Source organism: Triticum urartu, chromosome 2 (genome assembly GCF_003073215.2).
Source record: "Triticum urartu cultivar G1812 chromosome 2, Tu2.1, whole genome shotgun sequence".
Taxonomy (NCBI): domain Eukaryota; kingdom Viridiplantae; phylum Streptophyta; class Magnoliopsida; order Poales; family Poaceae; genus Triticum; species Triticum urartu.
In genome coordinates this window covers 129,552,479-129,565,221 of record NC_053023.1, presented here as the reverse complement: position 1 = coordinate 129,565,221, position 12,743 = coordinate 129,552,479, and the positions used below count along the sequence as shown (strand labels likewise).

Genomic DNA, 12,743 nt, shown 5'->3' with positions numbered 1-12,743 from the left:
TTTTTTTTTTGCAAGTGATGTGTCCTAAAAGGTTTCTATTCTGCCAGTTCTCTTTCTGCCAGTCAATTTTAGAGGGGGTTTGCCTGTGAACATTCCAGCAGTTTGGAAGGTGCATATTTTCCTATGGTTAATGGCTAATAATAAACTGCTCACTAAAGATAAATCTTAACAAGAGGCAAATTGCTCCCGACCTTAGTTGCATTTTTTTGCTCTGAAGCAGAATCATGTGATCATCTCTTCTTTGAGTGTGGTGGCTATGAAAATGTGGAGAACTATATCCTGTTTAACTGGCTTTGACACTTTGTTCAAGCTGCTAATGTTTTTTTTGTGTGGAGAAATTCAAGCTGCTAATGTTACTTGTTGGTGGTTTAGTGATAATAACCACCGCGTTGTTGTGTGGAAAGATTCGGAATGACTTTGCTTTCTTCGATCTCGCTGGTCAAACTGTGGTGAAGGAGTTGAAGCAACTAGCTTGTGCATCGCCACTGTTGCTGTGGCCAGACCCGGGTTGACTCGGTCTTTCTCAAAAATGGGCTGACAGGCAAATGATCTTGGTGTGCTGTGGTTTCATAGCATTTAGGCTGTATTTGGGTGTCAGGTTGCCCTATTCCTCTAAAAAAAGTTGTACAAGCACAAACCAAATGTTACGGCAGTTAATTTTCTGCATCCAAACAGCAGCCGAATTTGATGTCAAGCTTACGGTTCACACAAAACGCACAAACATTGCACAAATAGTGGGCCAAGTCTGGACCAAAATAGCATTGAATCCCAACAATGTAAGTTTGAGTGAGCCAGGCAAGCATCTCTAAAGACAGTCCAAACTCCAAACTATACAGCAAGTGCTAAATCTCACATTACAAATATTAGGATACAATTTGCCTGATTCCATAAGCGTCGGTTTTGACCAAACACTATTAAGTACTAAACCAGAAGCAGGTATGCCAAAATATCACTGAGACCTGGCAATTGGTTCAAGGGCTTCAATCATCACCACACTATTTCCTCTCAGAACCTGCACAAGATGAGACAGAACTTGATAAGTATTTTAATTGCAAGGAAAACTCAGCAGGAGTGACTCATCCTAGGAGTACAAGAGGAAGAATTACTAACCACCATCCCTATGTCGGTCTTCTCATCTCCATTGACCTCCACAGTGTTATCCACCACCAAATTCATGAACTGATCAAATCCACGAAGCGTGCCAATGACAACGCGGTTCGCATTCAGCTTGACTGGCAAAATTGAAAAGAAATCCAGTGAGTACTGGCTACACGAGAAACAACATCAACTAAAGCAACTATCAGAGTCTTTAACACTCACAGCCAACCAGCACAGAATTATATTCTAGGTTGCAACAACGCTACAAATAGCAACCATGGCTCCATTATATAGAGTTAACTAAGAGAACCAAGAAATACATCACAAACTCAGCGAAGCAACAAAAACTTAAAACAGAACAGAAAACTTTTTTAAACAAAATAACGAGCTGCAAAGAGTAAACAGAACTACATGTGAGGATGTGCACAAATATCTGAATGTTAACTTTGTAAGACTACACCTAAGCAACAGAGCAAAGCAGTAAATGCCCTATCAGAGTAACTATGACAAAGAAGCTTCATTTGGACATAAACCCATAGCTTTGTTAAGATATCATCCTTTAGGGCATTTACATAACCAAAGTGCCAGATAGCGAAGCTTGTCAGTGTAGAAAAAAACACACTATCCATTAATAGTATTACCATAAACCAGAAAAGAAATAAAGCAACTATGACAATCCTTAATTGTCTCAAGTCTTACTAACAACAAGGCAATCATTACCGATTCAGGGGGGCAAACCACGGTAACTACGAAAACCAAGGAATAAACTACAAAAACACACAACATACATACTAGCAGATAAATAAATTATAAAATAATAGAGCAACAGATAACTTCATTTTTTTAGAAAGTAAAACCAAGGTACAAAAACTACACAAAATTGCACATGACAATATGTGCACAAATGAACAGAACCATAAATGTCCCATCAGAGTAACTATGACAAAGAAGCTTCACTTGGACATAAACCAATAGCTTTGCTAAGATATCATCATTTAGGGCATTTATACATAACCAAAGTGGCAAACTGTGAAGCTGGTCAGCGTAGAATATCCATCGCTATTTACAAGCATAATCATAGCCAGCTATATTCACAAACCAGAGAAACAAATCAAGATGTGCAAAATTGCACATGACAATACATGCAGCAATACCAAAATGTGTAATTTGGTAAGACTATACACAAGCAACAGAACAGAAACATAAATGCCTATCAGAGTAACTATGACAAAGAAGCTTCATTTGGGCATAAACCCATAGCTTTGCTAAGATATCATCATTTAGGGCATTTACATAACCAAAACGGCAAACTACAAAGCTGACCAGCAGAACATATCCATCGCTAGTTTCTAGTATATTCATAGCCAGCTTTATTCATAAACCAGAAAAAACATCAAACGACATTGACAATTTCTTAATTGTCTTGAGTCTAAACTAGCAGGACAATTATTGAGATAGAACATTTATGGATAATGCTGCAAACACTAACTACTAGCACTATTTTTACTTAAGCATTTGACAGTCTAATACTCATTCAAAGCCATTTGGTACAAATCTATCACAGGTTATGGTACCATTGCAATCATTGGTTCCACAATCTAGTGACAGAGTAATACTAGCAGATAGAATTATAAAATAATAAAGCAACAGCGAACTTAAAAAAAATGGCAAGAAGCTCCAAAGAATACATACAATTTCACATGAGAATAGGTGCTGGTAAGACTATACCCAAACAACAGAACAGAACCATAAATGCCCTATCAGAGTAACTATGACAAAGAAGCTTCATCTGGACGTAAATCCATAGCTTTGCTAAGATATCATCATTTAGGGGCATTTACATCACCAATGTGGCAAACTGCAAAGCTGGTCAGCAGAACATATCTGTCACCAGTTACAAGCATATTCGCGGTCATGCATAACTATAGTCAGCTCTATTTCATAAACCAGAAGCAAATCAACCGCCCTTCACAATTTCTGGACTGTCTAAACCAACAAAGATGTCAACTCAAATACTTCTAGAGATCAGTGCCCATACGCACTTGTAGGTTGCAGAAGCACTAAAGCTTCACCACAACAGTGCACAGACTGCAACGAATGAACAATCAAATTAAACAACATTCCACAATTTCTTCAGTAGTCATATACTGATACCAAGTACCAATTACTAGTCAGATGCAGTGAAAACTAACACAAACCTAAGATTATTCCAAGTCACATATATCGCATAACCTAATCTTCATTCCCGATAGCACACAGCAATACCAGCGCATAGACGTCCAGGGAACCATATAAACTAAATCTCGCGTCCGATTAACGTTTATTCAGAACAAAGAAGATCTAGAATCTGACAGGCGCACTTACTTTGGAGCTTCTTGTCCATGTACCTGCAATCCACCAGACCAAAACAAAATTAGCATCAAAATCCCAACGAAACAGAGAAAAACCCAAGCGAAACAGATCGAATTCAAGATGAAAAGGCGTAGGGCTTACTTCTTCAGATCCGGCGGCTGCCCCGATCGGCTCATGGCGGCTCCCGACTGAACGAGGGGGAAAGCCTCTCTCCTCTACGCAGCCAAACCCTAGACCTTCGCAAGAGGGGGGAGGAAGTCGCGCCGCCGCCGCAAGAACCCTGAACCCTAGATATAAGACGAGGGAGGAGTGGGACGAGCCGCCTCTCTAAATAGGGCAGAGGGGCTGAAGGGCCAATGACATGCGGGCCCGACGGCCCCACACGAATCACACACCAAGAGAATCTTGGGATGTGGTGTGCGGGCGGAAATAACGCTGAGAGCAGGGGCGTATGTGCAAAAGCTACCACTGGAGGTCCGGAGCCCACCACGGCGCACGCGCACGAACGGACTCCCCTGAGCTCTGGACTGGACCGCGTGGGGAGAGGGGATGAGTGCCGGGGATCCCGCCGGCGATGCGGGGCCCAGCTCCCGCCGGGCCGGGGCGGCCGCGCGCCCGCGGCGGTTCCCGACGGCGGCGCAGCCGGAGGTCATGCGCGCGGCGGAGAAGGACGACAGCTACGCCGCCCACGTCACCGAGGCCTGCCGCGACGCCTTCCGCCACCTCTTCGGTTCGCAGAACCTCCCCCGAACTCGTCCTAGCTTATGGTTTGATGGTGATTTTTTTGGGTGATTTGAGGTGTTTTGGTGGTGATGCAGGTGCCAGGGTTGCCGTTGCTTACCAGAACGAGGTGACTTGCTAAACTAAAGTGGCATGTGCTTCTACTTAGTTTGCGGCAATTATCCTACTCTCCTCGAAATTTAGCATGATTTGCGTGTTGGTGAATGGTTTGGGTGATGTGGAGTGTGCTCCAAACTCCCAAGCCAAATGGAATCTATCAGTATTTGGTTACCTAGTGGTAGAAATTGTTCAGCCGTATTCATAGATTTACCATGATCAGAAGTGGTGACGAATGTTTTCAGACGTTGATGTTTTGGCGGGTGAATTTTGCGGAACACCTAGCAAAGATCACATGATTCAGAGGTTCGCAATTTTGTCATACCCTGCTGGTTAGTTCGAGGATGAACTAGGGATCCAGATTGAAAAGAAACAGGAAAAGTATATTCGGGGAATATCTCCGCTGTATATGTTACTGTAACATATATGTTTGCTCAAAGGCAATTTCGGAAATCAAGATAGCGGTACTATATAAAGGGAACGAAGTTCAGGTTAAAACGACAATGGGTGAAAGATGAACGTTAACTAGTTAAACACTTAACCAGTGCTGAAAGCTCCCACACAAGGTGTGGTCTGGGAAGGGAGTTTCTAGACAGACTTACCCTTGCATAATAATTCTGCAAGGAGGCTGGTTCGAGCCCAGGACCTCCAGGTCACAAGTGGAGGAACTCTGCCACTGTGCCAGGCCCGCCCTTCTAGTTAAAAACTTAACAGTAACTAATACGGCAAACGCAGAGAACCATCCATCTTGCCTTGATCCATCTTGACTGTTCCTTATCTGAATCTGCTGAGGCAGTAGCTGTAACACTAGTGCCTGACAAATTTGGCTAACCACTTACATTGCGCGGTAGTGAGCATGTCAACAAGAATAAAGGCCAAGAGTTAAAAGTTTCCATCTAAAAAAGGTGTTCTAACTAAATATGGTAGTCTACATTATATTCCAGATAGCTGATTTTTTTCAGGTTAGTACGGATTGAAAGCTTATTTGTTATATCTTATATACGGCGCTTGAATCTTGATGAGTTAATATTACATTTTGATTGGAGAATGTGAAGATGGCATTTGTACGGTAATCTCGGTAGAGTAGGATGATTGTCGTGCTGGATAAAAGAGATGTGTTTCCTATCTTTGTGAGCTCCACCAGTTATTGCATAGAGAATTGGTTTGAGTATTGTTCTCTCTGTATTTTTTTTTTCTGTGCCAACATTCATATATACTCGCTCCGTACCAAAATATAAGACGTTTTTGCACTTCAATTTGAACCGCAAAAACGTCTTATATTTTGATACAAAGGTAGTACAATTTTCTTTTTTGTCATGTAATTTATTGAAGGTGGCGAGAACTTACATTGGTTTGAACTTCCGCAGATAAAATTGCTTGGGCAGTCCCTCTATTACTTGCTAACAACTGGTTCTGGCCAGCAAACACTCGGAGAAGAATATTGTGATATATCTCAGGTTATATTGCCTTTTGTTCTTTAACACCGTTTATGTTTTTATTTTCTGTCAGCGGGGACAAATGTTATCCACCTTTTAAGTGTGTGCTTCCAGTTATTTCAATTTATACCTGGTAGTATATTGTTGGCCCATAGTTCATCTGTTGCCATTGGAAATTTACCCTTGTCTCAGTTTTGCATAGAAATCACAAGAAAAAAAAAGTCCGTCGACGTAAAATATAGGGTTACTTTTCATCTCACGGTAAACACGATACTGTATTAGTTTACTAGATGGACCTTTTGATTAGCAAATTAATGTAAGATCCTGTTAAACAAAAGACATGGAACACCAAGTGTTATGACCGGTGAGATGGTCAAATTTATTTTGTATCTTGTAAATTTTGAGATGAAGAAAATAGTTGTGCCATTAGATTCGTGAAGCAATAATATTAATTTATTATGCTGATGATGGCCATGTTATGATTGAGCTGTTCAGGTTGCAACCTCACATGGGCTTCCACCGACACCTGCTAGGCGGATGCTTTTCATTTTGTATCAAACTACTGTGCCCTATCTCGCTGAAAGAATCAGGTAAGGTAGTAACAGTTTTAAATACGGTCCTTTAGCCAACATTCTCTTTGCTGGAAGAAGCTGATCGCATATTTTCTGTTCGTACCGGTTTAACAGTTCGAGAATTGTCTCCCGTGGTATTTACATGGATGACTCTCAGTTTGATAATCATCATGAAAATGATAATCCTAGTAGAGGCATAACAGAATCCTCTACAAATACGAATGAGTCTTCGAGAAGCTTGAGTTTTCCCATGCTCTCGAGGTTGAGAAGCAAAGCGCATGCCTTTTGGCTATGGGTAGTTCAGAAATGGCCTTCGGTACGCAATTGTTCTAGTTCTTATGTGCAATCTGTTTATATATAGAAAACCTCCCTATATTTACTCGTTGAGAAATGAGGAATGTAGTTCTCACACTAAAGAGATGCTTTTCTTGTCTAAACAACTATATGACGTGTCTTACCTGTTCCTAGATGCTGCCGCTTGGTCAAGATTTTATACAGTTGGCTATACGGACAAACCTGATGTTCTTCTACTTTGAAGGTATCTTATGTTCAATATGATATGTAAAGTGACTAACATCATTATCTATTTGAGATATATTGGTAGACCAATTTATCGTTAGTTTGGGTTGGTGTAACAATATCAACTGAGAAGTTCTCTTTCTTATGTCCTGCTTAGTGATCATCCAAGTCATGGAACCTGAATTTATTGTGAGGACAGTAGATAAATTAAAATGCCCAGATTGACCCCGTAATGACAAATTCAGCTCACTCGGTTTATCATGAGGTTATGTTGCATGTCAAAACACTGTCTCACACTGAGTGATCATCCAAGTCATGGAACCTGAATTTATTGTGAGGACAGTAGATAAATTAGAATGCCCAGATTGACCCCGTAATGACAAATTCAGCTCACTCGGTTTATCATGAGGTTATGTTGCATGTCAAAACACTGTCTCACACTGATACATTCCTAGACACTTTTGTTAAGTTGCTGTGCAGTTCTATTATTCAAAAAAATAAATACACCATTCAATTTACCTTCAAGCCTTAACCAATGGGGTAACAGTGGCTCAGTAATGATCGGCCTTATCCTTCTCTTATCACCTCAGTTGGATCTGTATTAACTACTCCCTCCGTTTCTAAATATAAGACTGTTTAGAGATTTCAATACAGACTACATACGGAGCAAAATGGGTGAATCTATACTCTAAAATATGTCTATATACATCCATATGTAGTCCCTATTGAAATCTCTAAAACGCCTTATATTTAGAAACGGAGGGAGTACTATTCCTTCTGTTCACTATTATAAGATGTTTTAACTTTTTTCTGATCCAGATGTATATAGGCGCATTTTAGTGTGTTTGTTCACTCATTTCAGTCGGTATGTAGTCCATATTGAAATATCCAAAACATCTTATATTTGTGAACGGAGGGAGTAATTGTTAGGTGCCTGATTATGCTTCTTTTGTTTCCTTTTTAATAGGATTATATTATCATTTATCAAAGCGAGGAGCTGGTATTCATTATGTATTCATTGGTAAGCCAATGAATCAGAGGCCCAGGTACCTTTTTCTGTACTTATTCACTTTGTCTAAAAGACTAACTACATGAACTCACATAGAAACAAATCATAGAGCCATTGGTACCATGAGCCCACAATATTATGCCACAAATGAATCTGAGAATGTAAATGATAAGGAATTTATCATGGTCTCTAGTGTTTTGGACTATCTTCACACTATCTTCCTTTGAGGTCTAAAATTCTCCAGATGATCAAGTTTAATTCACTACATTTGCAGGTACCAAATTTTGGGTATCTTTTTGCTGATCCAGTTGTGTATTCTTGGTGCTGAAAGACTCCGAAGAAGTAACTTATCATCAATAGCTAGTTCCATTAATCAAATTTCGTCCGGAAGCTATCCTTCATCTACAGGTCCACTCTTTTACTGAATTTATTTAAATGGCTATTTTTGTGGAACCAATACCTGTTTTTCTTATTATGTTGAAGCACTGAGTTGCTTTCTTACAATGTAGCAAATATCTATATGATGATGTTCTATTCTTACCCATGTGAACGGTGAACCAGGTCGGAGTGTCCCTGTTGTGAATGAAGATGGAAATATTATCAGTGACATCCGTCATGGCAAAGCTGTAGATTTGGCTTCTGGTTCAGAGGTATGTGTCTTCAGATGAACATTATTGAGTTTAAATTGCTGTTTTTGTGTACCCTAGAAGTTAGAACTGTGGAAAACCAACTTACGCTCCATTAATAACCAAACTAAAATGTTTACCTTTGTATGGAAGTGGACAGTTATATATTACTGTGCTTTCCGTCAGATGTACCTCCCAATGCATTTTTCTTGACAAAGCAAGCTCTTGAATCTACAAATGTTACAGTTCAAGATTAAAGATTATGGCTAGAATTGCATATATTTCAGACCACCTGTTTAAAAAAACTGTACATGTGATCTATTGTGTGGTGCTTATGTTTTGTGTATCATTTGTCAGGCATCCAGTAGCAAGAGCAAGTGCACTCTCTGTCTCAGTACCCGGCAGAATCCTACTGCCACAACCTGCGGACATGTCTTCTGCTGGTAAAACCTCTTTCAAATGCTATGTCTTTAACTAAACTGGGTTTCATCCCTCGCACCCTCTCTGGAATGGTATGGTAACTCATGGCATAACCTGCAGGAACTGCATAATGGAGTGGTGCAATGAGAAGCCTGAATGCCCCCTATGCAGAACTCCTATTACCCATTCAAGTTTAATTTGTATATATCATTCAGATTTCTAGCAGACCATTTAGCAAGGGATCATATCATTCATATCCTCTAGCGTGGATCCAATCAGATTTTATAAAGCCAACGCCTGACATCCATTGTGGGGGATCATCTTTTATCGGGAGACATGACATGGCCTGATGGTTTCTTATCGAGATTCGTAATCAGTAGGGCAAAGAGCTCCCGCGGGCTCCATGCCTTCCCCAAGACAAAGACATATTTATACCAAAAGAAGAAGGATGAATGGAAGACCAGTTGATGAAGTTGAAGAACAGTCGGGCTGTAGAGATCATCGGTAGCACTAAGGACCAATCTGAAATTAAACAAAAGATAAGTTTTAGTGCGGACAGATAAGTTCATGTTGGACACAAGTGAATTTTGTAGGGTAGAAGAATGAATGATTAGGATCATAGACCAGTTGAGCAGTGGCACTCTTTTTTTGTTTTCTGTACGTACGCACGCCTGTTTCCGGTCGCATCTTTTGCTGATATGCTTGCCTGTATCCCATATGTATTCCTGCCACATGTCTGCACTGAACATTTCGACCAGTAAATTTACGTAAGATTAGCTGCTTCATTTTCTTAACTGGAGTGCACCATCCTACGCATGGTTGTTGGAGCCATGGATCGACTGTACATGCTGATATTGACCTCGTCAGTGCTGGATGCCAGTTTCTTCCGCTGATAGCTTCCCGGCAGTCTGCAGCTCCCGAAGGAAAACCACCGGCGGTGTGCCTTTTTTCAGCAAAGTCATCGTCCACCAAAACAGAGCCCATGTTGTGTCGTGCACACACCGGTGACCGGCGATGCAGCGCAGCCGCAGCCGCCGCCGTGCTAGTCCGTTCGCCTCGTGCCCGGAGAAGAAGAATCCACCACGGCGCCACCCACTATAAAATCCATCTTGGCTCACACAAATGTGATGCCGCGCCGATCCGTCACTGTCCTCCCAGCCCCATCCCGATTTTAACCTCCTCCCCTCGCACTGACTAAACCATGATTTGCCTCAGAGCCATCCCCTCCCCTCGACTCCTCCACCTACCCCTCCCCCGCCTCGCCTCCTCCCCGCTCCGCCGCATCAGGCCCTCCGCCGTCCTCTGTGCCGCCGCCGCCATGTCCTCCTCCCCCTCCGTCGCTGCGCCCACCGTAGCGGCACCGGTCGAGCACATCGTGCTCATCAAGGTCCGCCCGGAGGCCGTGGCCTCGGGGGCGGCCGCCGCGATGGTCTCCGCGCTGCAGGCGCTCTCCACGCTCGTCCCGGGGGTCTCCTACATCCACGCGGGCCCCGTGCTCCGCCTCCGCTCCCCGGCCGCCGAGGCGCTCGGCCCCACCCACCTCCTCCACTCCCGCTACGCCACCAAGGCCGACCTCGCCGCCTACGCGCCGCACCCGGCCCACGTCGCCGCCGTGCAGGCGCACGTCGCCCCCAACGCGCTCGACGCCACCGCCGTCGACTGGGTCAACGCCGCGGGCGCCCCGTCCCCCGTCGGCCCCGGCGCCGCCGTGCGCCTCACCCTCGCCAAGGTCAAGGAGGGCGTGGAGGTCGGGCAGCTCGTGGAGAAGGTGGCCGCCGCCACCAAGGACGCCGGCGAGGCCAGCGGCTCCAAGGTCAGCTTCGGGGAGAACTTCTCCCCCGCGCGGGCCAAGGGGTACCAGTTCGGGATGGTGGCCGTGTTCGGCAGCGTCGAGGAGCTGGACGCCGTGGAGGGCGACGGCAAGGTGGAGGAGGCCAAGGCCGCCCTCAGGCCCATGCTCGACGAGGTCATGGTGCTGGACTTCGTCGTCGACGCTCCGGCGGCCGCGAGCCTCTGATGGGGGGATTCAGGTTGATCTGGATCCTAGAGTGCTGTCGGTTTGGGAATAATGAACTCGTTTGCTTGTGAAATCTGTATCAATCTTGAGATGAATAACAATCAGTTGCTGTGCCTGCTGTGTGCTCCCAAGTATTTACATGCCGATGCATTCAGTTGGTACTTCCGTTTCTAATACCAGGAATCAGGAACCAAGCGCTGAATTTGTTCACAACCCTTCTCATCGCTAAACATGTGATATTAAGTATGCGATCGACATCTTTGGTATTCAAGCATATTCGTCGGCATTTGAATGTGGCGGCTCATGTATTAGCCAGTCATGTAAAAATTCTGTTAGTTATGTGCGTTTTTCATTCTACTTTGGATTGCGTCCGGGAGATTCTTTGTAATGTTGTATTTGATTTATAAAGTGTCAACGTTATTTCAAGAGAAAAGGACGCCGATAACTGCCACACGTGTGGTGTATCGGGTAGTTGTGCCACACGTCTCGTGTGGCATGGGCAGGAACCAGCCCGCACGACTGCGTCCGGGCGCGCAAAGGCACGGCTCGCACGTCTGATGTGTGGCAACCCCGCCCGCAGTCCGGGCCAGAGGACCCAGTAGCCCGCACGACCCAGTCGTCCCGGCCTCTGATCGATCCCCAATCCCGACTGCCGCCATCTTCTCCCACCTCCCGAACCACTGCCTCCATTGTCGGCCTTCTCTGGTTGCCATGGCAACCAGAGCAGATCCGTAGAGCAGATCCGTAGGGCCTTCCCACCGCAAACCACACCCCTTATCTCCCCCCACCCCCACTCCAACAACGCCCTTCAAAGACGACCGGCTAAAAGTAGGTGAATCTCCCGATCTCCCTACTGCTTCTCATCCTTCTTCTGGGCAGAAAATTACAAAATTACCGACGAAGGTGGCAACTAGATCCATCCTACAGGGGTAAAACACTACATAGGTTGTGTGTCTTCACAGTTGCCAAGCAGAATACGCTAGATCTGCCATGTACTACGCTAGAGATAACCGTAAGTTCTCAGTAGATTGATGCACGTAGTTGGTAAATAAAATGGATGTGTAGGAATCCATAAAAAAGGAGAGAAAATTTGAGAAATTTGGAATAAATGGGGGGGTGAAAATTAATTGCCACTGGTGTCTAACGTCAGTTGCCACCTATCATTGTCGTCAACTGCCACCATGTCAACTTATTGCTTGCCATCCTATTGTAGAGGCTGATGCCATCAAATCAAACGGATAGCTAGCACCCAGATTTTAGAAAAGATAGTGGTTGAGAGCACATTGGCAGAAACGAGACGCGGAAAAGAATGAATCACGAAGATGGTGTTGATACTTGGGGTTCTCAAAGACCAGAAACGCCCCCTTGGGATGCATCAGAGTACAGTCAACTCATTTCTGTAGGGCCGTTGCTGCCACTACTAGAACAGTATGCAGGCATTGGTATGATGCGTGATAACAAAAGAAAAGAACATTTGCCATGTTCGCGACGATGAAGATGACATTCTACTTATGTCCTACACTGTCAATTTTTCGCAGGTTCTTATGACCAAACCACACTCACGGGGGCTCCGTGGCAAGTTCAGTCGCAGGGCGCTAACACTGACAAATGTACGGGCAGGCAACTTCAACTAGCTAATATGGCTAATCAAGGTAACGCATACGAAAAAGAACACATACTGGTCTGGACATGAAAAATAAAATTGCAAAGGTTGGCAAAAGACTCACGAGTTATGTCGGGGGAAAACGCAGAGCCTTCATGCAGCACGTGGCAGCAGGCAGCACCCATGTACCTGCCATCGACGTCATACACAGGTGAGTCCATAAAAAGTGAAGTTGCGGACGGTGAATTAGCAGA

At 44.1% G+C, this 12,743-nt stretch overlaps 3 protein-coding genes across 4 annotated transcripts; 2 read left to right on the top strand and 1 right to left on the bottom strand.

Annotated features, from left to right (window-relative positions):
• Nucleotides 1–723: 723 nt before the first annotated feature.
• Nucleotides 724–3,871, bottom strand: LOC125536335 (probable small nuclear ribonucleoprotein G). Of its 2 annotated transcripts, none has more exons than XM_048699534.1 (4): nucleotides 3,592–3,871; nucleotides 3,463–3,485; nucleotides 1,114–1,232; nucleotides 724–1,012 (listed from the first exon to the last, which is right to left on the bottom strand). In XM_048699534.1, exons 1-4 carry the CDS (start codon nucleotides 3,624–3,626, stop codon nucleotides 950–952), a joined length of 240 nt encoding a protein of 79 aa, XP_048555491.1. In that variant the 5' UTR covers nucleotides 3,627–3,871; the 3' UTR covers nucleotides 724–949. The 2 variants fall into 2 exon arrangements, with proteins under 2 accessions (XP_048555491.1, XP_048555490.1); XM_048699533.1 differs by having other exon boundaries at nucleotides 1,111–1,232; nucleotides 3,592–3,866.
• Nucleotides 3,872–3,892: 21 nt separating this feature from the next.
• LOC125536333 (peroxisome biogenesis factor 10) lies at nucleotides 3,893–9,663 on the top strand. The gene is made up of 11 exons (XM_048699531.1): nucleotides 3,893–4,180; nucleotides 4,269–4,300; nucleotides 5,655–5,744; nucleotides 6,219–6,313; nucleotides 6,410–6,611; nucleotides 6,764–6,833; nucleotides 7,782–7,860; nucleotides 8,098–8,231; nucleotides 8,385–8,473; nucleotides 8,807–8,892; nucleotides 8,990–9,663. Exons 1-11 carry the CDS (start codon nucleotides 4,000–4,002, stop codon nucleotides 9,090–9,092), a joined length of 1,161 nt encoding a protein of 386 aa, XP_048555488.1. The 5' UTR covers nucleotides 3,893–3,999; the 3' UTR covers nucleotides 9,093–9,663.
• Nucleotides 9,664–9,976: 313 nt separating this feature from the next.
• On the top strand, nucleotides 9,977–11,001 carry LOC125536334 (stress-response A/B barrel domain-containing protein DABB1-like). Its single transcript, XM_048699532.1, has one exon. The coding sequence runs from the start codon at nucleotides 10,071–10,073 to the stop codon at nucleotides 10,884–10,886; it is 816 nt and encodes a 271-aa protein (XP_048555489.1). The 5' UTR covers nucleotides 9,977–10,070; the 3' UTR covers nucleotides 10,887–11,001.
• Nucleotides 11,002–12,743: the final 1,742 nt, after the last annotated feature.